This window comes from Prionailurus viverrinus, chromosome B1 (genome assembly GCF_022837055.1).
Source record: "Prionailurus viverrinus isolate Anna chromosome B1, UM_Priviv_1.0, whole genome shotgun sequence".
NCBI lineage: Eukaryota > Metazoa > Chordata > Mammalia > Carnivora > Felidae > Prionailurus > Prionailurus viverrinus.
Genome location: NC_062564.1, coordinates 64,565,208 through 64,591,765, shown reverse-complemented (window position 1 = coordinate 64,591,765; position 26,558 = coordinate 64,565,208). Strand labels below are relative to the sequence as shown.

The following is a 26,558-nucleotide window of genomic DNA, read 5'->3' as shown; positions in this document are numbered from 1 at the left end:
GAGATGTTAAAAGTAACTGATGAAATATTTTATTCTCTACCTAATTTATGTATTACTGTACTTTATTTAATTTCTCTAGTTTATTGCCTAGTAATGTAACAATGTTGTAGTGCAATTTGTAATTTTTAGTTAAATCTGACGGTGGTAATTTACTTGTACATTATGGATCCAACAGTTATAAACATATCTTTGGAAGGTGTTAGTGTCTAACAAGCATCAATGAAGACATTTCATCTTTCTTTGGTTTAGGAAAAAGGCAACATAAAAAAATCACAATTAATTATATAAAAAATTCACTTCTGAAATTTTACTTCTTGATTGCCCTTCTTGGTGGAAAATTTAAAAACATTTTATAAAGTGATTCTCCAAATTTATACAGTTATGAAAACAAGCACCCTAAAGTTGTACATAAACATATATTTCATTGTACTGTACAGAATATTCAAGTGGTATTTATAGGCTTAATAAATCTTTATTGAGATTCTAAACATGTGCTGTATTAGGCACTAGGGTACAATATTTAGCAAAACCAATATACACCCTGTTTCATAGAGTTCACAGGGGAAAAGACAAATATAAATAAATAACCATGTTGGTTAAATAATTAGAAAACATAATAAACACTATGAGGAAACAAGTGTTGGACAGAATAACAAAGAACTTACTTTCAGAGGCTAGAAGGCTGCTATGAGGATATAATATTTACGTTTAGCTCCGTAAGCCCATGGATAATTCAGGGAGCAGACAGGAAGTGTATGGGGCTGCTCTCAACAGAGATAACAACATAATCAAATGAGGCACAACAGAAAAATAATATTAGCAAACCTAACTTACAGATGACAATATTGAGGTATTTTCCACCAGCTCCCACAAAGAAAAACTGAGTGCAATTTATGAGCTCCTCACACTTATTTCTGCAAAATTAATGACTACAAAAATATGTTTTACAGTCTAACATGACGTAAACTTATGTTCCCTGTGCATACAGAAAATACGAACATTTTCATTTTTTTTAGAATCAAAAAGGGAATCAGTAATAAAAACATCTTTTTCTTTTTTTGCTGCCATTCCCAATGGAAACTAAAAGCATTCATATTATATTCATTCTTACACCAGCTCTAAGAGGCAGATAGTAATGAATGTCTCCTTATATTTATTAAGCTTAGGCTGGATACAAGATAGGTACTGGTATACAACTGTTTACTTCTGAACCTCTGTTGGCCATACTGATGCTTTATGGAGCTTCAGTTCTCTTTCTATAACCAGATTTTTGATCAATATATTGAGTTTTTCTCCACTGGATTAGGAAAGTCTTTGGGAGACACAAGCAGCCATTTCAGGGATCAAAAACTAGCTGAAGATTACAACATATGACCCTTTTGTAGGGGATTATTCTAATCAGGGACATTATTAAAAATATAAACCTAGGTCAAATGAATGTGTAATAGCTGGATTAAATTTGTACTTTAATTGACATGATTTATAAATCCATTGAATAAATAAGTTGGTTGAAACTGATTAGTGAATTATTTCTGACATTGAATTAAATGTTTCCTTTTAGACTTTAAGTTCCTTTAAGGCAAAAGGTTTCACAAAAGCAGAGTGCCCCTCAGCTTAGCTCAATGTTTGTTACATGGTTAGCATTTAATAAGACATAGGTTAACAGAGAAATTCCTTTCTACTAGTCCCAACCAATGAAGTTAATGGTGGATATACTTCAGGGATGTTTTGTAAGTTACAAGTAATATTGTTAATTCTATGAACTCTATGCATAATTGAACCTCTTTGTAATTCTGCAAAATTGAAATACAATGAACCATGCAATTAGACAGGTTGCCAATGAAAGTAAGACCTTTTTCTTGACTGCAGGTTTAAACCAGTACAGCTAAACAAACACAAATCTAAACCAAAATCGGGCTCTGGTGTAAGTGTGTTTACTGGAATGCATGCCACTGGTATTGATTCGGAGGATCTGAGATGAAGCACAACAATGGATGTGCTGCCTCCAGCAAAAAGCCACACCCAGGCACAGGCACATCCACACAGACTTCTGATGATCTTGATATCCACTGACAACTTTGGCTTTTGGTTTATTTTTTTAATGTTCCTGTTTCTTCAATATTGCTTTTAACTTTACAGGAGCATCTTGAATGATACCAGAAGAGTCACATAAAGCATGAGAAATAATTGAGTCTTACATTCATCTGGTTTCATACTTGCTTTTACAATTTCTATCATTCTTATTTTTCTCATTTTTCAATAAGCTCCAATGCTTCACCCATTACAGAATTTTGTCTTGTGGCTATTTTTTTTTAAATAAACATGACTTTAAAATTTTTTTTCAACGTTTTTTTATTTATTTTTGGGACAGAGAGAGACAGAGCATGAATGGGGGAGGGGCAGAGAGAGAGGGAGACACAGAATCAGAAACAGGCTCCAGGCTCCGAGCCATCAGGCCAGAGCCTGACGCGGGACTCGAACTCACAGACCGTGAGATCACGACCTGGCTGAAGTCAGACGCTTAACCGACTGCGCCATCCAGGCACCCCTAAACATGACTTTTAAATAATTCAGCTAAATGGAGGCACATTTCAAGAGATTAAAATGAATATTTTTAAGAAAGTAAAACATTTCTTATTGATGTGCTTAGAGTTCTTTTGGTAAGGCAAGTGAAACTGATGTCCAGAGAGAGAGATAAGGGGTATTTACATTAAAAATACAAAAAGTAAGTATTCAGTTTATGCACATAATTCTTCAAAAACATCTAACAAGGAAAGAATATTTGGTAAAACAATTCACTGTGGACAATAAAACTCCATTTTAATTTCTCCCTTAGTCATGAACAGTGGATATTCTGTTTATGTGAATCTATGTTATACATTGGGGAAAAAAATACATCAAAAAAAAAAAAACAAGTGCTATTGGTTCTAGACTTTTTTAAAGGCAAACTCATCAAAGATATTTATAATTTCCACATCTTGAATTTCCCGTTAAACAAAAGCAGAAGACAGTGTTTATGGTTCTAGACAGGGAATATACAGCTACTTGTGTATCTGACTGAAGAACAAAAGCATGGGCTTCTCATCCTGTTAAGGTCATTCTGTTTGGCTGAACACACAGGTTCAGGAGAGAGGAACAAAGAACAGATTTGGGGGAAGGGGCCCCTGACCAGCAGGCTGAGCAGCTGAATCAACTCTGGAATGTGGGGTGCTGGATAGCACAGTGAGAACCCTTTCACACTCCAAAAAGCAAGAGGAAAGAACAGTCAAAAAGGAAGATACATTTTTTATCTACGTTTCTGACCATTAGATGAATATTTCCTTACTCAGTGCCTATCTGCTGTAGATTTCTGAAGAACTTACTTCACTCAGAGACACTCAAAACAGTTTGTGAAACATCCTCAAATTTTGAAAACAGATGATGAGAATTTTTCCATCCTTACTCTGTAATACAGAGGCAGAGAAAGACCAGACGACCTGCTTTGGTTAATCTAAAAACCCGAATTCAAGCTGCTAGACTATCATCTCATAGAACTTACCACAGATACTCTGTGTCACTGGTATATTTGTAACTTTCCTTTTTGACTTACATATTTTCATACACACCAGTTTAAATCACCCGCAGGACAAGAAACTTCAATACTGAGAAGGTGCAACTCTCACTGCTCTTTCTGTACCACACAGTGGCCCTCCCCTAGATGTTTAAGGAGTGCACACAGACCCAGAGTAGTGGCAAGGAGGAATGGAAACTGTCCTTCTCCCTGGATTTGATGGTGATCACATACACACCAATATCAAAAACTCAAACTTCTATGTCTGCAAACACCCCTTCTGGCAGCATTGCTGTTGGAAATGAAAACTTCCATTATGAATTTCAAATTTTCCTTACAGGTCTGTACCAAGGAGAATGTGAACAGCTATGTTTGTGTGTAAATTAATTAGATAAACAATTGGACCACAGGTCCCACTACACACAGGAGATAACCTTCTCACCTTTTCCAGCAGACAGGCTAATAACTTGGCCTTGCCTGCTTCCTAATTTTCTGAAACTAATTTTTCAAATAGCAGATAGATTGTATCTGGTCAGTCAAGTTTTTGGCTTAGTTTCTAAAGCACGGTGTTTATAGCCTGGAGCAATGGTAAAATGTCAGAATTTTGTGGGTAAATTAAAATTGTGAACATTTTAATTAAAGCCCCCAAAAGTATAATGCAAAATGTCTGAGAATTCCATAATGGGGTTCATTTTACATTTGGCTTCAGTTTTGTTTTTTTTGTTTGTTTGTTTTTTGTTTTTTGTTTTTTTGTTTTTTTGTTTTTTTGTTTTTTTACCTATTTTACTGTTTGGATGAGAGCTACAGACTAGATCTAACAATGCCTGATAGACTCAAAGTTTTTAGAGATCATCTAAGAATATTTCTTCTTCTTTTGTCTGCTCATCATTTCATATATATATATCAGAGCAAATTGATGTGTCAAGTTGGACTATACCTAAAACAAAGTCCAGAGAGGAGAGGAAGGGAATGTGTTGAGTGCGGTACAGTAGTTAGAGCTGGAAGGATGCTGACCCAACCTCTCTACTTCCATCCTTCCAGATTTAGAAAGCTAAAAACTGCTTTTCCCAGATTCTCGTGCAGCTAGGGTTCTCATGCAAATTAGGTCCATCAATTACATACTGTCTTGAGATTTAGAAAAGTTGAAGTGAAGTCTCCTTTCTGGTGTTTGTGTGCCAGTTGCTGTTTTCAGTCAAGGCTGTGAAAATGTTAAGTTTCCTCAGCAGCAGCAGTAAAGCACCTGTTACTAGTTTTGTAGATGCGGAGAGATAGTTGTGATAGTGGGTAGGGGTTCTTGCCCCACCACAGTCTAGGACAAATAGTGATCTCAGACTTAGCATTCTCCTCGGTAAGCCAAAGAGTAAATAAATCTAGGAGTACTTCCAAGAAGCTCAGCCCTTCCAATAACTTAATCCCCATCTTAGTTGACCTCCTAGAGTAGTTTTTTTTTTTTTCCTGTGTTGATAAAAGAAATGAAAGCCAGATCGTCTCAACAGAATTTTCTGTTCTTAGAACTTTCTGTTCTGGGCATAACACCCGAAGGAGTTACTAGGTTAAAACCAAGTCTAAAGTCCAAAGTCAGGCTATTTACTAAATCCAAATCCAAACAGAAGTAAAGGAAAATAAAATGCCAAACTGCAAAATCAAAGGTCTCAGGGCAATTTCTTGGCGTGGCGGAATCTGAAACATTTAACAAATTCATGGTTGTAAATACAGAGGTTGAGTGAGAGGGTCCTCATTCATACGCCACACTAACAAGCTTTGAGCATGTTATAGATAATACTGAACCACTGATGGTTTTAGAACACTGGGTTCCTTTTATGCTTTGGAAAGACAACCTTCAAGCAAAGTTCAAAACAGTTTAGAAACAGTATTACCTGGAAGCAGGGAGACAAATTAAGAGACCAGTGAAATATTACAGAGCAGATATGGAGGCATGAACCGAGAAAAGGTCAAATTGAAAAGACATATCTGAGATAGATTTATCAAGACATTGGCTAAGGACTTGGAGGTACGTGACAGGAAAAAAAGTGTACTTTCTAATTTGGGCAAAAGGATAAACTGTAATTCTTTTCATAAAGATATAGAATGGTACAGAATTCATGAAAATGAAAAGAATTTAGGACTCAGCAAGGTAGAAAGTCAAGATTGTAGGATTCCAGGGCTGATTTTGTCCTTGATGAGTTGTGTGACCCTGAATCAAGCTCCTGTTTGTATAATGAAGCTGATAATATCTGTCTTCTACAATACATGTAATTGATGTCAGAATAAAATGAGTTAATGGTACACTGACATAAAAAGTAAGTTGTTTTCTGATTATTTTAAGTCATTTGGCAAAACTAATGAAATAGAAAGGTCTAGTAAAATAGAAAGGTCTAGTAAAAACTCCCCAAATATGAAAAATTTGATTTAATTTCCTTCATCTTGCTCAGCTGAAAGTTTGATCCAAAATATTATTTGTTATTTTTACTTCAGACTGGTGACCTGGGCTACTTTCATGTGAAAAAAGAATAACATGATATGGAACATGTTATTTTATTTAGAAAGACAATTGAATAACACGGACATAATTCAGAGACTTCAATGGAAATGGAGGCAATTACTGGGGAATAATGTGTTTCCGTTTATTGTGAATACCCTCGTATAACATCAGTCAAAACTTCCCTGAAACAATTAGAAGGAAAATACAGTGAACTGTGATTTCATCATCAGGTCCATATCCACAGCTAGCAAAGGGAACCGCTGGGAACCTATGTTCATTTTCCAACCATTCGGGTAATGGTTGGAAATGGTGATGGATATAAGCAATTTTATGTGTTGTCTTGTTACATTAAAACAAGAAGTTGCAGGGGTACTTAGATGTCTCAGTCGGTTAAGCATTCAACTCTTGATTTCAGCTCAGGTCGTGATTTCACAGTTTGTGAGTTTGAGCCCCACATCAGGCTCAGCGCTGACAGCATGGAGCCTGCTTGGGATTCTCTTTCCTCTCTCTCTGCCCCTATCCCCACTCACATGCACTTTCTCTTTCTCTCTCTCTCTTTCTCAAAATAAATAAACATAAAAAAAGAAGTTGCATGGAAAACAAACTGAGGGTTACTGGAGGTGGTATGGGAGGGGGGATGGGCTAAATGGGTAAGGGGAACTAAGAAATCTACTCCTGAAATCATTGTTGCACTATATGCTAACTAATTTGGATGTAAATCTAAAATTTTTTTTTAAAAAGTAAAAAATAAAATTAAAAATTAAAAAAAGTTGCAACATGATTTTGTATTTCACATATGTTCTTTACCAAGAACACAACAAAAAAACTGCAAAATCAGCACCTGAGTTAATTTCATGTTTGACACAGAAATAAAAACATGTGAAAAACAATCTTGTTTTATGCACACAAAAGATTGGACACAAGACACAAAAACCTGTCAAGTAACGCTACTAATTGAGAAATTATGCAGACTTCTCTCTGTCCTTCCAAGTAATTTTTGTAATATATGAGCTAAGTAAAATAGGACATACATGATTTATTATGTGTGTTCAATTTCTATAAATGTTATGAGAACATACGACTGTTTTCACATATTGAATCTTAAGTCAATCTCTTTATAGTTATACCTTCCCTCATTAGGCATATACTTAGATCAGCTTTCTAAATAGGTAGACCTTTTTACTATTGCAAAATCATATAAATATTTATATCAATATTTACTTTATAGTAAATAAAGTCCAATATAATATCTAGGATAACATTCTTCTCATCATTTGTAATAAATGTACAGGAACAGATAAGACCACATCCAGGGTTCTTAAAATCCCAGTGAGAAATCCTTCTAGACAGGTAGGCAGATGAGTAATGCAATTCATTTATGGATTTTTTTTTTAAATTTTTTTTTAACGTTTATTTTTGAGACAGAGAGAGACAGAGCATGAACGGGGAAGGGGCAGAGAGAGGGAGACACAGAATCCGAAGCAGGCTCCAGGCTCTGAGCTGTCAGCACAGGGCCCGACGCGGGGCTCGAACTCACGGACCATGAGATCATGACCTGAGCTGAAGTCGGCCGCCTAACCGACTGAGCCACCCAGGCACCCCTTCATTTATAGATTTTGACTATTCATCTCGAACTTGAGAACTTCACATGTATTTCACATAATTAGTTAATAAAAAGACTGAATATATCCAGAAGTTTATTTTTTTTTTTTAATTATCACCCGGCTTAGTAACAAGGGAAAATTTTCTTTAAATGTCTTCATCTCAGATTTCCCATCTGTAACATGGAAAATATATATATAATAAAATGTTTCTTGGAAGAAAAAATAAAAATGAACTGGACTTAGCTTGGTACACTTCCCCTTGGAATAGGTGGGTGATGTGCAACATATGATAGTCTTAAGCAAGTTTGAGTGAAATATTTATTTCTTTTCTTTTCCTAGTGTCAGGAATTAGCCTAAAGATCTCTAGAATGTTTCCAGTGAGAAGATTCCATGTAATTAGGAAGAACTGACTTTATATGGATGCATCTTCAGAACCATGCCTACATGATCGTTGTAATTTATTTTCTGATGTACATTTACTCCTTTTTTAGGGCTTGTTAAAAGATGTACCTTAGTGGTGACTGGATAGCTCAGTCGGTTAAGCATATGACTCTTGATTTCAGCTCAAGTCATGATCTCAGGGCTCCTGAGTTTGAGCCCCGCCCTGGGATTTCCTCTCTCCTTCTCTCTGCTCCTCCCTCACTCACGCTCTCTCTCTCAACATAAATGAAAACTTAAAAAAGATGCACTTTAGTCTCTCTGCTATGGGGAATAAAGTTCCACCTTTGGAATAAGGTGAACGAAGACAAGAAATTAGAGGGGTCATCTTGGCCAAAGTTAACAGAGGTGTAAATAGTAGTTAACAGATAAGGGAGTTGTCCTCCCCTGAAACAGTGATATCAAGTGGACTGCTGGCAGCAAAAAGCAGAGAGGCTGCTTGATCACCAGGCTATCTAGAAAAATATGAGAAAATTATTTCTGAGATCATGAGAATTAGCCCCTGGAAAACCCAGAGTAACTGGAAAACAATTTGAAGAGGTTAAATTTTAGGTGACCAAGTTGAAGCAAATGATTATAATACGGGTTTTAATAATTGCTCTAAATATACTATAAGATTGTTTTGGCAAGAAAAGAATGCTTTTTTTTTTCTTTTGGTGGGGAAGGACATTAGAAGCACCATATGCCTACAATCACAGGGAAGTTAAGTATCCCATTTAAAGATACAACACAGATTCAGAGTTGAAAACACCATGAATCACAGGGAGAGGCAGCCTTAGGAGCTGGAAATCCTGAATTCTCACCAAGGGCTATTAGACTTGGTCAAATCAGTTAAATATTCTGAGCCTTGCCCATGATTACACAAGTAGGAAGTGACAGAACTATGATTCAGATTAAAGCTATAGGAACAAGGAAACAGTTGGCATATGTGCAAAAATAGTGAGATAGATTTAAATAGCAAAATTAAAATCATCAGATTAAATTCAATTAAGAATCTATGTGTTTATCTACGTGTTTTCCACGTAGATAAAAAATACTACTACTAATGAGCCATATATATAATATATGTGTATATATAATATATAATATATAATATACAATATACAATGTATATATTATATAGAGAGGTAATATATTATATATATATATATATATATATATATATATATATATATATATATATAATAGAGAGAGAGGAGGGGGGGACGAGCACACAACTTTGGGGTGCCTGGGTGGCTCAGTCACTTAAGTGTCTGATTTCAGCTCATGTCATGACCTCATGGTTTGTGGGTTTGAGCCCGCCACCAGGCTATCTGCTGTCAGTGCCGAGCCCATTTCAGATCCTCTGTCCCCCCTCTCTCTTTGTCCCTCCCTCACTCACACTCTCTCTCTGTCAAAAACTTAAATCAACTTTAAAAAAGGGGTACAACTTAAATATAATGATAGAGAAAAATGAAGATAATAATGCAAAAAAAGATGCATGCAAAAACTAATAAAAAGTTGGTATAGCTAAAATAATATCAAAGTAGACTTTAAGGAAAGAATTGTTACATGAACGAAGAAGAACATTTTATAATCACAAAATTTTAGTACGTGGGGAAAATAAAAATGAAATTTTATGCAACCAATAGCATACCTTCAAAACATATAAAGCAAAATTGGCAATATTAAAGAGATAAACCTGTAATCATAGTGGAAGATATTAACATCCCTCCATGAAACAGCTAGAACAAGCAAACAAAACAAAAATCAGTGGGGATGTAGATTATTTGAAAAACATGACTGACAACCTTGAGCTAATGGATTTTTATAAAACACCACACCTGACAAGTGCAAATGCACATTCTTTCCAAATACACTCGGAACATTTACCAAAATTACCATTTGGTGGAATATAGAGCTATTTGAACAAATTTCAAAAGATTGAAATCAATAAAATGATAACTAGAAAACATCCCCCCCCCGAAATGTGAAGCAAAGAAATACACTTCCAATATCCTATGGGTTAAAAAATTTGAATAGAAGTATAAAACTGTTCTGAGTGAAACATTATATATTTCCTGTATCACATAAGTGATTTTTAAAAAGGTTATACTTAAAGGGGAAATGTATAGCCTTGCATTGCCTATATTAGAAAATGCGAAAGTTGATATTCAGTGATCTAAATATCTGTCTCAAGAAAATAGAAAATCAACAGCAAATTGTACCCAAAGTAAAGAGAAGAAAGAAAATAGTAAATCAAAAGAAAAAAATAATTAAATTTAAAAAATATATACAAGGGCCAAGACAACTGAACAGGGAAAGAATAGTCTTAGCAGTTAGTGGTAAGAAATAGCAGTTAGATAGTACTAGAAATAACTGGATTGCATGGATACCCACATTCAAAAGAATGAATATAGATCTCTCCTTCACACTATGTGCAAACATTAACTCAAAGTGGCTCACAGACCTAAATGTAAGAACTAGAAGAACCTAAATGTAAGAACTTAGAAGAAAAAACAGGAGTACATCTTTGTAATTTTTGGTCAAGCAGTGATTTCTTAGATGCAACAGTAACAGCGTAAGCACTAAAAGAGGAAATTGGTAAGTTGGATTTCACCAAAATGAAATGTTTTTGTGCTTTAAAGAACATCATCAAGTAAGTGAAAATACAATTCAAATACTGGGAGAATATATTTGCAAATATTTCCATATATAAAATCATATATATATAATAGGGGAATTGTATCCAGAACATATAAGTAACTCTGACAATTCAGTAATAAAAAGGTAATTGAATAGACATCTTTTTCAAAGATATATGGGTGGCAAATAAACACCTGAAAACATGCTTACCATCATTAGGCATCAGGCAAATTAAAAATAAAAATCACAATGACCACATCATACCCATTAGGATGGTTATAATTAAAAAGACAGACAGTAGCAAGAGCTGGAGAGAATTGACAGAAACTGAAATGCCCACACATTCCTGGTGAAAATTTAAATGGTACAGCCACTATGGAAAACACTGTGGCAGTTCCTCAAGTTGTTAAATATACAGTTGCCATATGACCACTTGATTGTACTTGCAAGTATCTAGTGAAGAAAAGGAAAATGTATGCTCATATAAATACTTGTACATGAATGCCCATAACAGCATCATTCACTAATAGTCAAGAAGTGGAAACAGGCCAAATCAGCTGATGAATGAATAACCAAATCTGGTGCGTTCATATAATAGAATACTACTTGGCACTAGGGAGGAAGTACTGATCCACGCTCCAAGATGGGTAAACCTCAAAAACATCATGCTAAGTAAAATAAATGAGTCACAAAAGGCCATATATTGTACAATTCCATTTATATGAGATATCCAGAGACAAAAGTAGATTAGTAGCTGCCTAAGCCTGGGGGCGGTTGGGGGTGGTGGTGGTTGAAGAGACAGCTGGTGAGTGACTGCTAATGGATGGCTAACAGGTAAACATTTCTTTTGAGGATGCTGACAATGTTCTAAAATTGGACTGTTCTGATGGTTGTACATCTCTGTAAATATACTAAAAATTGTTGAATTGCACACTTTAAATAAAAGATATATCAATAGAGTTGTTAATGAACAAAATATACAATAGAAAAAAATGAAAAAAGTATAAAATTTGTTCTTTTAAATATGATCATTATAACTAGCAAGAAATATCATGGAGAAGAGACTAGTCAAAAATATCAATACCAGAAAGGAAAAGAAGACATCATTACAGATCTTACAGGCATTAAGAAATAGTATGACTGGGGTGCCTGGGTGGCTCAGTCAGTGAAGCATCCGACTCTTGATTTCAGCTCGGGTTATGATCTCATAGTTCATGAGATAGAGCTCCATGCTGGGTTCTGTGATGACAGCATGGAGCCTGATTAGGATTCTCTCTCCCTCTCTCTCTGCCCCTCCCCCGCTCATGCTTTCTCTCTCTCTTTCTCAAAAATCCCCTGCTCATGTTCTCTCTCTTTCCCAAAAATAAATAAACTTCAAAAGATAATATGACCAATTTTATGCTAATAAGTTTGAGAATCTAGTATTAGTTGGATGAAATGGACACATTTCCAGAAAAATGTCACTTATCAAAACTGATACAGAAATGAAATAAATTATTTCCATATTTCTGAAATTTATTGAAATATCTTTTCACCATCATGGTTTTATTCTTATTTGTACATTTATGTAATCCTTCTTTGGGACCTCAAGAAGACAAAGGGGTAAATCACTACCCTGAAAGGGAAGTACACATTTGTATAGAAAAGCAAGTACTAAAGAAAAGTAGATGATTTGAGAGAAATATTTTTAATCTAATAAGAAAACATCACTTTGTCCCTTTTAAATAAGAGGGTAGCATAAAATCAATTTTTTTATAGAGAAGCAGACTTATTTTATCTTTGCTCTGCATTTACTTATGTGTAGCAAAATCAATGTATTATAGTAGTACAAAGATTAGCAAACACATTGCGTAAACACTAGGTCAAAGAACATGTTGTCTTAAACGTTTTTCACTAAGTGTTAACCATGTATTCTGTAAAAGAATTAATATAGGCCGGTGGCAGTGGACCTAATCCTAAGACATTTCATAAAATATAGTGAATATGGGGTTCTGGGCTTTGATAAAACACTATACATAGAATTGCACTAATTTTAAGTGCATTCTTACATACTGAAGGAGCAATAACAACATCAACAATGTCATGCACACTGAATAGCATTGGTTTGTCTAATTTCCATATGTGAAATTACTTCAACCCATGAAAACAAGACAACCAATTTTTGTTTGCAGTCTCATCACAATATGTGTAATAAAATTTGGTTGGTGCGATGATGTATCTGTGAAAGCTGACAAGTTGGTAACTGCAGTGTGAAAGCTATTTCATTTTTTATCTTTAAAGAATTACTGGATCGTTAAATTAAATTTTATTCCTGTAGGCTGCATCGAACACATAGAAACCAGGTGTCTAAGTTCCCATATCTGCATTTGAGTTGCTGGTTTCCTAATGTGGAGTCACAAGGCTGTGGTCATGAATTATTCCACCTAATAATTACAGTTGACAATTACTATGGTGATATAAAAATAATTTAACAGGCCATCAACTAAAAGGTTGCTTTTAACCTAAGGGATTTGCTTCATATGTTGAACAGACATTTTACTGGATGATATTGTGCTAAATAGTTAAAACAAATTAAGCCAACACGAAAGAATATATTAAACAAGCTTATGCCTTTCCCCAGAAATGTAGTTGATAATTATTAGTATCCAAGGGGATAATCAACCAATCAATTATTTCAAATATAAACCCAGAAAGTAGGTTTTTCATCTCCAAATTCATTTAAAGTACTATTTAAAACTGCATTTCATTTGCACTTTAACATTTAAAGGTGCAAATAAAATCTCAGAAGAGATTACCACTCCCATATAAATGCACTAGACTGACCTATTTCCAATCCAGACAAATCCCTTTGGCAAATATTTACCCCAAACCTAAGTTTTCCTATCTGTGATATGGGAAATATAATGTCTATATATAGAGCTGTTATGATAATTTAAAAATATATATTAATATACATAATGTGTATTTATTATATATATACACAAGGTGTACATGTATATACAGTATAATATACAATCTATTCACAATATATATAATACACACAATGTAATACAATATATGCACTATATATACAATGTATTCCACAAAATGTGCAACAAATTCAGATTTAAATGTGAATCTCAATTAAACTTATTTCTAGTAAAGTCAGTGTTTTTATCTTTCCTGGGTATATTCTTTGCAGCATAGCAAAGTGTATTCGAGCATGTATTCTAAAATGAGATTTCCCAGCAGGGTAAACTTGGCAAGTTACCTCTTTCCTCTGCAAAATGGGAATTTTGTACATTTCATACAGTCCCGTAGCGGGGATTAAATGAGTTAACATGTCAGGTACTCAAAACAATGTCTGGTACATAGTATGTACCTAATCTATGTTAACTTTTGTTGTATTATTTTCCCACTGTATATTTTGCCAAGTGAGCAAATCCATATACATTTACACTACATATTTCCCTCCCAGAGAACGTGTTTTGACACATGACTCCTCTGCATGGTTCACTGGGAAGAGTCACTGTTCTCTCAATGGAACCTACCCTTCATGTGGTCACTAAATTACTAGAAGTGCTGCTAAGAGCCTAATACATATATAAGACTACATGTTGGGGGGGGGTGCCTGGGTGGCTCAGTCGATTAAGAATCTGACTTTGGCTCAGGTCATGACCTCCTGGTTTGGTGACTTCGAGCCCCCTTTGGGCTGTGTGCTGATGGCTCAGAGCCTGGAGCCTGCCTCAGATTCTGTGTCTCCATTTCTCTCCGCCCCTCCTACTCCCCCTACTCACACTCTGTCTCTCTCTCAAAAATAAACATTTAAAAACTTTTTTTTAAAAAGACTACATGTTGGATATTAATGCTGACTAAATTATATAAAATATTTAGTTTAATTCCACTACCCACAGAAAGTGCAATCTTTAAGTGTACTTCTCTAACTTCGTTCTTTTTTTTTTTTTTAACGTTTATTTAATTTTGAGACAGAGAGAGAGCATGACGGGGGAGGGTCAGAGAGAGAGGGAGACACAGAATCGGAAGCAGGCTCCAGCCTCCGAGCCGGCAGCCCAGAGCCCCACGCGGGGCTCGAACTCACCGAGTGCGAGATCGTGACCTGAGCTGAAGTCAGACGCTTAACCGACTGAGCCACCCAGGCACCCCTCTAACTTCGTTCTTAAAGGCGATTCTATTTACTTATTACGCCAAATAGCTGATACGTCTTTAAAAGTAAACAGAATACAGTGGTTAAATTCTTCTGTGATAAATGTTTATATAGACTCATGGAATGCCCCTTCCTCTCCTCTCCTCACCACCATTCTGTTTATATCCCCAACTCTTAGTGGTCTATGGGGAACACTCTAACCTCCACAGCTGGGTTAGATACCCATCTAAGGACTCCTATAACACTCTGTGTATACCCCATCCTACTCTTAACCTATGCATTTACTGGCTTTCTTCACTAGGTTCTTGAGCTTATTCACTGTGTCTTTTTTCCACCCAATAGTATATAATTATTGCATAGTATAATGCGTGGTACATATCTGACTCTCACTAGAGACTAGTTAAATGAATAAATGAAGAGATTTTCTAAACTGAGCGATTACTGTGATTCAGACAGTTGTGAATCACTGATTTCTTCGGTGATCCATTTACCCCTGTTTTGTTCCATGATAACAGACAGCTCTGGAGCCCCAAACTGTAAGTCAACAATTCACAACACTAGATACCAAACAATTCATTCTTTAGGTAGTGCAGTAACTATAATGGTGGATTAAGAAGAGAAGTTGTTCTATGATAAGAATCGTCATGTTATATCATGTAACTTCCTGTCAAATATTTACGTGAACAAAATATTCTCTACGAAGTAGCAGAGAGGACCAGAAACATTTAGAACTACAGATTCCTGCTCTGCCACTTTTCTAATCCTTCTCAACCTTAGTTTCTCTGTCTGTGTAATGGGAACAGCTAAACCTACTTTCAGAATTACCATGAAGTTCTGAGATACATACCTAACCCTTTGGCATAGAATATGCATTAAAAAGTTATTATATTATTAATTGTTGTATTTTGAGATATATATTCGTCTAAGGCTTCTATTTGTTTTTTGAGTAATACTGAATAAGACTATCACACAGAAATAGCTCTGGAATCTTCAGTCCTACTCTGACATGTTCCACTTATTTCCAGGTACAATTTTTCTTCTGAGACAAAAACAAGCTGACCCGACAAATATCAAGTCAATTTATCCTACCTGCTCCCTCTCTATAAAGCACAAAACATTTCTACAAAATCAAGGACAAAGAAGAAATCTTTGCCATCAGTGTCATTTGTGGGTGGAGAAAAACAATGTGCCTCAATTCCACACACACATGAGGCCTCTCCTATTTGGTTATATGCAACTTGGCTCATTGGTCCTCACATAATAAAATTAAAATATCTGAAAATCAGTGTGTTCTAAATGCCATACGGAGAGAATTCAACAACTACTGGGAATTAAACCTCATTCTGATGAGCTCACAATTTATATCTAAATTAAGTGACAGACGTGACACATTTTGATAACAAGCAGATGTGAACACGATCTCGTGATTTACTCCTTGGAGGAAAAGATTTCTTCATGTAAGGAGCGCTTTTAGATCAATTATTACTATTGTGAATGATCATGTTTTGACACTGTTCAGTAACTAGACAATTAAAGTTAACACACTAGTTTCAGCTGCACAGTGAATGTAATTTTTCTTCCTAGTGTGATGTTTGAAGCACCAGTCTCCCCCCCCTTTGCATTCTTCAAATCAATCTGTTTCCATAACAACCACTGGGATATATTTTTAATGATCTCACTTTCTTACAAAAATCAAAGCTCTTGCAAGGCATAATGTCCTTTATTTAATTTCCCTCATTTGTGTTTTATAGTTATTCTAATAAAATTTTAGACTTCATTCACTATTGCCTTTGGCAGCACTTAGTAAAGGCTTTGTAATAGCAATTAAAAACAATAACTGAGAAATTATCAAATAAGAAAGAATTAAAAGGGAAAAGACAGTGAGGTTGAAAAAACTCTGCAAATTCTATCTGCCCTGACATAACTTATTTTCAGAATGCATAAAGACCACTGCACAATAAACAACTGGCCCACTTGCTCAGAGACATAAGGGTGAGCCTGTTGAAAATAAGCCAGTGGGTTTAATGAGAAATCTAATATACTCAAATTCCTCTTTCTATTTCCCTTTTATTTGGTTTCTCAGAGAGGTAATGTTTGTGGGGCAATACCAATCCATTTTCTATAGGCAGATGTCTGATTTCCCTTAGTAAGATAGGACTAAAAGTGAGTGATGGGCACAAATGGGAAAAGAGTGAGGACACTGACTGGCAAACATTAACTGCCAAGTGTGATTTCTTAATAAGGACAAATTTGCATTTCACAGTCTTAGGCACTGAGCAAACTACCTCCCATACTAACTCTTTACTGAAAGCAGATCTCATTTCAGGAGAATATAGTTTTTATAATCATGATGTTAGTTTCTGAAACTTAACTATGTATTGTGGTCATAGAAACCATCTCAGAATTTTTTGATCTTTAAGATGAATTCTTCCATATCTTAAAGCATATGACATTTCTAATAAGAATAAGGGATTTAATATATGAGATATTATACTTAATAGAGCTTTAAAAACAAACAAAACTTGCTTTCGCTCAGTTCATGCCCTCTGCTCAAGCTGTTTATCCATTCCACAAATTTTATTAAGTTCCTATTATGTTCCAAAACCAGGTACAGAGGTAAATAAGACAGATCTTCCCTTTTTCATCTTATATTCAAGTGCAGAGAAATAGAAAATAAGCCACTATGTATTCATACTTATATAAATATTTTCAGGTAAAGAGGAGTCTGCGTATAAAAGCAAAAAAGAACTAACATAAATAATGGGTGAGGCATAACTGGGTGTGAGAGTAGGAGCAACTCTAATCAAGGTTGTTGGGATAGATATGCTAAGACCCGAATGAAGAAGCTAGCCATGGAAAGATCTAGAAAAAGAAACTTTTAGGTGTATAATTTAGATCCATGAAGAATACATATATTTATGTATGAATATTCATACTCACCTCCTTAATTTACACAATAAACATAATCTCCCAATTACTAATTGATGAAGAAGATTACTTTCGTCCTCAGTTTGATATGCTAACATCTGTGCATAAACAGTCAAGTTGGATCAAATTTTATGGTCAATAATCAAAAGGATGTAATTCTTCACCCCAAATTGGTCATTAGATATTATATATTAGTTTCAACACAACATACTCTAACCAGCTCAACCAATTCCACTGCTGAATGTTATGAATAGAAGGCACACAACTTAACACAAAAATTTCAACCTATTAGACTTGGATATGGCTATGCATAGCAAATGATATCCACTCCACCTCATCTTTACAAGTTTTGGAATAGAATAAGGAAAAAATGTTATACTCATCTATCTATAGCAAAAACTATACCTGACTTAGTTACTTTGTTTTCATCGAATTTTGCTCTTTTGTGATACTGTTTATTTAAATGGTGAGAACACTTGTAACTAAAGTTATACAAATTCTATGCATTTATTCATTTTCTGTATGATACCCAGGGGAAGTCAATATTCATCAATGATAAAGAATGCGATCCTAAATGAAAAAGTCTCAAGTTCAGGTGCTGATTTTTTTTCTATATTACACAAATATCCAAGTGGTCTAGTTTAATATAAAACCAAGGAAATAACAGTAGAGCCTATGAGCAATAAGAATAACAAAAAGGTGATAATGATATGATTCTTCAACTAAAACATACAACGCATTTACATGCTTCTAAAAGAAGTAAAAATAAAAGTACAATAGTCTCACTTCTGATTTTTCATAGGCCTAATAATTATGGAACTCTAATATTCAAAATAACTGTTCTATTTTGAAAATAAAAGATTATGACACAATGAAACATGAATGTCTTAAACTTAAACTATGTTTTATTAATAAACACCACTGCGTAAGGAGGTACTTTCCCTAGGAGCTGCAACTTGATTTTTTAAATGTGTACTATCAGTAAGTTATGTCTTATTCTTAGAGAAGCTTTAGGGCAAATGGGAAAAATCTTAAAATTTATTTTATTTTATTATTTTTTATATGAAATTTATTGTCAAATTGGTTTCCATACAACACCCAGTGCTCATCCCAACAGGTGCCCTCTTCAATACCCATCACCCACCCTCCCCACCCTCCCACCCTCCATCAACCCTCAGTCTATTCTCAGTTTTTAAGAGTCTCTTATGGTTTGGCGCTCTCCCTCTCTAACTTTTTTTTTCCTTCCCCTCTCCCATGGTCTTCTGTTAAGTTTCTCATGATCCACATAAGAGTGAAAACATATGGTATCTGTGTTTCTCTGTATGACTTATGTCACTTAGCATAACACTTTCCAGTTCCATCCACGTTGCTACAAAAGGCCATATTTCATTCTTTCTCATTGCCAAGTAGTATATCATTGTGTATATAAACCACAGTTTCTTTATCCATTCGTCAGTTGATGGAAATTTAGGCTCTTTCCATAATTTGGCTATTGTTGATAGTGCTGTTATAAACATTGGAGTACAAGTGCCCCTATGGTTTAAAGTCAGACAGAAATCAGATTCACCATTTCTCCAGTCTTACTTGCTACTGAAAGCAATTATTTAACCTGAGTTAGAGTATTTTCACTTGTATAACGCAAACAATAGTATCCACTTCTTGTAATGGGTGTGGTATATAAATAATCTAGAAATTAGAACAGCTGTGGCCTTATGATTTGGAGTGAATTACCTAAAACTCTTAAGAACATCTCCATATCATTACCTATTTGAATAATTAAATTTGTATCATGTTCATCTCAGTATGGTTTTGAGTTGTAATGAAACAATGGAAATAAAGACTGTTTTGGAAATTATAAAGTTTTATAGGCATATATCTTATTGCAAATCTTTTTCATTCGAATGTCTATATCTGTATTACATACTTCTCCTTGAAAGCTTACTTATCTAGTCTCTCCTTTTTAGTCTATTCTAGAGTCGCAGGCACCTCATCCTGGACCACATACGCAGAAGGATGCAAAATGTGCCCTGAGCTGATGAATACATGTTTGGAAGTGGCAAGTCACCTCATCAAACATATAAAGTCACACTTTGTTCTTCTTCTCTACCTAACGATAGTCCATTTATTGCCTCAAAGACTCATCACTGATTAGACAAAAGTAATTTTCTTTGGAGTCATTGCTGACTATCTAAAATGACACTTTTGATCTCCCTATTTTGACTTCCATAGACTTTTCTCAATTCTGTTCCTCATAAAATTGTTGCCTTTCTTATTTCTGATTATTATGATCTCCTCTGCCCTCATTTTAAAATGTAATATTGAAACTGATTTGATTCAGGATATTGCTTAAGGGTATAGTCGGTATTGGGTGTTTTGTTTTTATTTTTAATATGTAAACTGTTGTAACAAATTTAAAAGATAGATTTCTTCCCTACCTGTCATACAAGGGGCTCTCCCATCCTTTGGGTGCACTTGTGAAGATGGTTGCTTGATAAGCATAATCTCTCAAACCTCTCAGTGTCTTTATTCAATTTGAAAGATTTAAGCTAAATAAATATATTCTGAACTTAAGACCAGGTAGCCTGGGGCGCCTGGGTGGCTCAGTGGGTTAAGCGTCTGACTTCAGCTCAGGTCATGATCTCACTGCTCGTGAGCTAAAGCCCCACATCAGGCTCTGTGCTGACGGCTTGGAGCCTGGAGCCTCCTTGGATTCTGTGTCTCCTTCTCTCTCTGCCCCTCCCCCCACTTGTGCTCTGTCTCTGTCTCAAAAATAAATAAATTTAAAATAAAAAAAAAATTTAAACCGGGTATCCTGAATTGCCTTATAGCTTTTTAGAAAACTCTATTCTCTTCATTTAAGTCAGTTATTGACGACACAGTGGTGAAAATGGCTATACAATTGGCCGTATCTATACATCAGCACAGAACAGAGAATAACCCATCACATATAATCATGAGATTATAAAGAAGCTTTTTGTCTCTTTGACACACTCTAATGTATTATCTCATTTAAAGTCTTTGTGTTTAGCTAAGTGTATACAATTCAAACAGTGACATGATAGACTGGCCCACCAGATTTAGACTGCTTGGATTGCTGGAATCCTAGTTTCACCAATATTGTCCATGTCACTTTGGGTAGGTTTTTAAATTTCTCTATGCCTCAGTTTCCTCACCCATAAAATAAGGATAACTATTATACCCACCTCATCAGATTCCTGTGAGTATTAAAAATGAGAATATGTGTAAAATACTTAGAAACTTCTGGACACTTAATAATCAGCCATCTCCTTCTGCCTCCTCCTCCTCCTCCTCTTAATTATCATCATCTTTAGATGGGGTTTGATTTGTACAGGAAGGCCTCAGCTACTCTGGATGACAGCAGAGGAGTAAAAAGTATGGGTATACAAAATGGAAATGTAGGACAAAACTGCTACCTCTCAAAGAAATGCATTTGTGGTAGAGGCTGGATGAATGCTCTCCATTTCCTTATCCTAGTAGTATAGGAAGACTATATTTCCCATCATTCTGACAGATATACTAGGGTATGTCATTGATTTCCAGGCAAGGGCATCAGAGTGGAAGTGATGCATATCACTTCTAAACCAAACCATATATTTTCATGGTCACCCACTCATATTCTTTCCCATATCTGATAAACTCAGATGTCCTTTATTTAAGATAGTAGCCCCAAGAGGTGGAAGGAGCAGGGGTCCCTGCATTCACTGCTGTAGAGTCAAACATCCTTTATCAGAATGAGTCATGAGCAACAGAAAACTCTGTCATGCTAAGCCTTTGAAAATTTTGAGTTTATTTGGTTCAAGATCCTATTCTTGTTTTTTTATACTGATTACTAAGCTAATACCACTCAGCTCTAAATCAATTCTTCTCTATTCCACTTTAAGATGCTGGAGCTAGGGGCTTTCAAACCAGATTTCTCCTTTGACATTACCTCTTGGTCAAGTTCTGCCAATACTAGGGTTAATGAAAACTAGAAGACAGGGAGAGAAAATGGATTAACTTCTTGCTTACCCTGTTTCTGCTAGTGCCATCTCAGCAATGACTTTTTAAGTCAGCAGTGGAAGGTGGGTCCAGTCTTTACGTTTTCTTCATACTCCTGGAACTATTCATATTACACCATCCCCCCTTCCTCCCACTTAAATATGTAAGGACTGAGAAGAACATCTCCTTCATGGTCTAGGTCTAAGACCCTCAGAGCCTCTCCCCTAAGCTCAAGTTCCCTGCATCAGTTGAGAAGCATTCCTCCTCCAAGTCTGAGGGGCAGTTCTGAGGGACCTCTCCTTCAACCTCTTAGGTTCCAATAACTTCTGCCTCCTCCCACTGTTAGCTCTCTGTGTGGGTGTTTGTTACTTCTTGCAATTACTAAACATGTATACCTGTTTTGTTTTGTTTTGTTTTTTGTCCTTTCTCAGTATTTCAAGAGATGATTAAATAAATGTTCATATTACATTCTTTGTTAGAATTACTGTTGTCCATTTTCCTTACTGCGCCCGAACTTTTACAACTATTCAAATATAGGAATTGGTAGCCAAAGCCTGTGCTACCATAACAAAAACCTACAATATCTGGCTTAGGTGTTAGGCAATGGGTGGTGAGGAAATCAATTTCAAAAGTAGGAAGCCATCTATCTATATGATGTTTTGGCAAAAGAGCTATTTTTTTTTAATTGAATTAACTTGAGAGGCTGACAGTGGGCCTACTGGGCTGGCAGCACTCTAAACAGACTGAAAAACAAAACTTAATAATGTATGTTAATGATTATTGGCTACATTCAGCAAAGTGTTATAAAAATCTCAGGAACTAGTGTAAAAGCAGATCTGTTTTGGAAGGCTTATTGGACGAAATGTCTGGCTTCTTCTAAACCCTAAATGATGGGAGATATGACATTGATGTAAGTGTTGAGTAACAAAGATGCAGTAAAAATTTACATTTGTATAAAGTCACTCCAGGCAAATATGAGATTTAGAGCTGACACTGAATAAAACATCTCAGTTGAATAAAGTATCTCTGTACAAAGATCAGGTTAAGGATGTAATCCTCCAGCCTAATTTTCAAGACAATATCATCTTGAGAGAGAGACTTGTGAGAAGAGAAAGTCAAGGGCATCCAAGAAAGAACTTCCTTAGACACATGGACTATCAGGGAGCAAAGAGATCAGAATCCTATAAAGCTTTCTGAAAACTGTAGTTTCAAAATACCATGATACCAGAAATATGAACCTTAAAATATTTAAGACTTAAAACAACTCTTGCTCCCATAATTTTCCCAAAAAAGGAAAAAAATATTTTAAGGCTATATAACCCTAAATAGGCAATTTAAATGTGGATAAAGAGAATAAAAGAAAATGAAGACCCTCCCAGAAAGCACATCTAGAGACCAGAGAGAACCACGAACAAAGATCTTCCATGGAGCAGGGTGAAAGCCTATTCAAGGATCCTCCCCGATCTCTACGTTAGGGAGACTTTATAATGTTTGTGCAGCAGGATTTCACCTCTGATTTCCATGTATTTCTGATTCTTTCTTTTTTCAAGCATGAATATTACTGTTGTTTTCCTCTTCCTACTCATCCCCTATACATTGAGTATATATGTATGTTGGGAGCTGTTTGTAAAATACAGATAACTGATTCATAGGTGATTCACCATCATTATCATTCGATGAGGACAATAAATAACCAGTGATCATGGACTTGAGCTGAAACTAGTGACTGCAATACTTTTGTTATTTCTCTTGGAAAATAATAATCCTTTTTCATGAGGGAGTGGAAACATTACAGGAATATTTGGCAACCAGAAGGAAGGTCTATGGAAGTGATGGCCTAGGTGCTCCCTAATTACATCTGCTCTACCTCGTCATGTAGCTTCCTAACATTTACCAGCTTCTCTTGCAGTTCACATGGGGTCATAAGACTAGGTTTGGTCAATGGAAGGATATGCACACATTCAAGGCTGCACAGTGGCCCCCATAGTGTCTTCCTTTTCCTTGGGGACCTAAGAAGCCATGTGCTTAAGGAGGCAGCATCAAAAGACAAAAGGAGCACGTATCTCTAAATCATCATTTGACAATGAAGGAGAGCTGCCAAGATACATTGGCTATGACATAAGAAAGGATAGTTTATTTTTCTACGCTAAGAAACCAAAACGTTGAAATTAGGTTACAGTGGCTAGAGGTTATCCACCTAATACAGCATTACATTTTTAAATATTAATTACTGGATTTATTAAGTTGGTAACATGACTTTTCTTTCTACTAACAGTATCTGGATGGGAAGAAAATGTCATCAAGAAAGTGAGGCAGCATGTTGTAGTGGAAAAATCCTTGTCTTGAGAATCCTGGCTACTAGCAATCTTTTTTTTTTTTTTTTTTTTTTTAATCATTTACTAGCTAAGTGACACTGGAAAAGTCAATTAATTTCCCCACAGTCCACATGTGGAAAATTAAGCTAATATTGGGTTACAAAATAATAGGAGAAATCCAGGACAAAAGTTTTACCTAGGATTTTTATGGTTTTTATCTATGGTTCTATGAAATACAAATTAAGGACTAAACCCATTCTAATAAAAGCAAAGAAGTACTTTTTTTTAATTTTTAGCTTTTGCATGCCTGACAAGTCCAGCTTTATATATAAATATTGTGTAACACATGTTTAGATGGTGTTAACTCATGCCAAGAAGTTTTATTGAAAATAATAATTTACCAGAGATTGTGTTAGAGTAAGATAAAACAGTACAGATGATAATTTCAAAAAATCTATTTCCCAGGACTTTGACCATCTAATTGTGTTGCATACATTTCTTCATACCCTTGGCCCTCTCCTCACAATCTAAGATGATGAAACTTAAGCGGGATTCCGCTTCTATGTTTTGTCAACTGAATACCTATTTCTTCACATGGTTTCTCCTGATAGTCACTCAGTAATGTTTGCTCAGGATCATTATTTCTACTTAAAATAACGGAAATTATCAAATAACTCAAGAGCAAAATATAAACCTAAAATCTTTGCTCACATTTAATTATATGTTCATCAACTAATAAGTCAGGCTAATGAAAGACACTTATGTCCATATAAAATGGCAAAACAATTATTAAAATATATCTAACATGTCAATTTGAAACTTAGAGACTGAATGGAATTTGTCCTCTTTAAATCAAAGTGAAGAATGTTGCAGCCAAATCTAAACAAAGAATGCATAAAACCCCTTTTGCTAATGAGTTCTTCTTTCTCAATCACTGGAAAATAATGGCTAGCTAAAGCTGAGTGTTTGAATTTAAAGCAGAAAGCAAAAAATAAAAGGGTATATTATTGATTCACTTTTCAAATTATTTTTGCAATTCTTTAATTCACAATTTTATATAAAATTATAATATTAATCCCTTTTTCAGACACTTTTAGAATATGTAGGAAAACACAGAAGGAACGATTCTGAGTTTTCATTACTTTTGGGTAACTCTGTACTTGGTTTCCTCCACTGATTTCATTACACAGTATAGAATGCAAGATATGAACTTTAAATAACTCTTTAAGATCACTAACACAATGGAGGGGCAATGCCCAAGGAAAAACAAAGAAAAAGAACTTACTTAATCTGAATGAAGCTCCAATAGTATATGACATTAGATATTTTTTATTAATATAAATTACACTGAATCTATATGAACAATATAATGCAAACACTATAGTAAACAAATATAACGTTTACTTAAAAACTTATTCCTTTCTACATTTCCTTATCATTCCATTTACATACAAGCCATTTTGAGGAAAAATAACTTTTCAACTCACCAATGTGGAGGTTTGTGAGGCATCAGCCAAATCCCCTGAGATCTCGGGTGTTCGCGTGTTGTTTGGGATTCTGTGAGGGTTACGGGCTATCGCTTCACACCAGCCCAGCATTTTCTCCTTCCTCTTATCCCTTTTCAATTTCTGAAATTCTGAAAATAATTTACATTCCCTGAAACAGGTCACTTATTTTAGTTGTCTTCTTTTGGAAAATGTACTTAATTGAAATTAAATAAGCGTTTTCATGATGTATTAATGGAGACATTTTATTTTAATCAGAGGTTACGAGGAGGAAAAGAAGAATATGCTGATTATTAATAATATCCCAAGACATAAGGCAATGAAAACAGCACATTATCTATTCAAAGAGCCTAACATCTTTTATACCCCATTTTGTGACACTTCTAGACGGTGGGAGTTCCTTGGATCAGGTTCTAAGAGTTATTATCAAAGATTAGTTTATAACACAAGTTCTTACCTTGGGAGCCAAAAACATTTCCAGTTCCTATATATCTACACATTTCAATGACATCTAAAATTAGGCATAGCTTTTCGGCTGTGCCCTACAGATGCAAAATAAATTGAACACAGGTCAGTGATAAAGATTTCTCATTCTGGCAGTGGCATGATTATCTCCCTCATAAAGTTCTGCCAACTGAAGAAGGAGAAATTTTAGTGCAAGCATGGTAAAGGCAGTGTATGACATCCATCACCAGTATAGTCTATTCAAAAATAATAATTTAACAAATTTCCTTACTGTATCCTGAGTAAAAATATCCCACAACTCTTTCTAGATTTCCAGAATTTTCTATTTGGGGAGGTTTTTGTTTTTGTTTTTTTGTCTCTGAAAAAGTATTATCAACAATGACTTTTATGTAATGGAGAAAACATTGTTTCCCTTGTAAAGTTTTACAGCCTACTTTTCCACTCCACCACACTCAGTAATTAGAAATAGTTTATGGCAGGTCTTTAGTTAAATGCATTACACT

General features: G+C 35.2%; 1 protein-coding gene across 3 annotated transcripts in view; it reads right to left on the bottom strand.

Annotated features, from left to right (window-relative positions):
- The window catches only part of MARCHF1 (membrane associated ring-CH-type finger 1), a 321,802-nt gene extending 296,108 nt beyond the window's left edge, over window positions 1-25,694 (bottom strand). For all 3 annotated transcript variants that reach the window (XM_047855323.1, XM_047855326.1, XM_047855324.1), the window contains exon 1: window positions 25,573-25,694. In XM_047855323.1, coding sequence (XP_047711279.1) covers window positions 25,573-25,683 — 111 coding nt within the window. In that variant the 5' untranslated portion in view covers window positions 25,684-25,694. The remainder of the gene's footprint in view (window positions 1-25,572) is intronic.
- Between the last annotated feature and the right edge of the window lie 864 nt (window positions 25,695-26,558).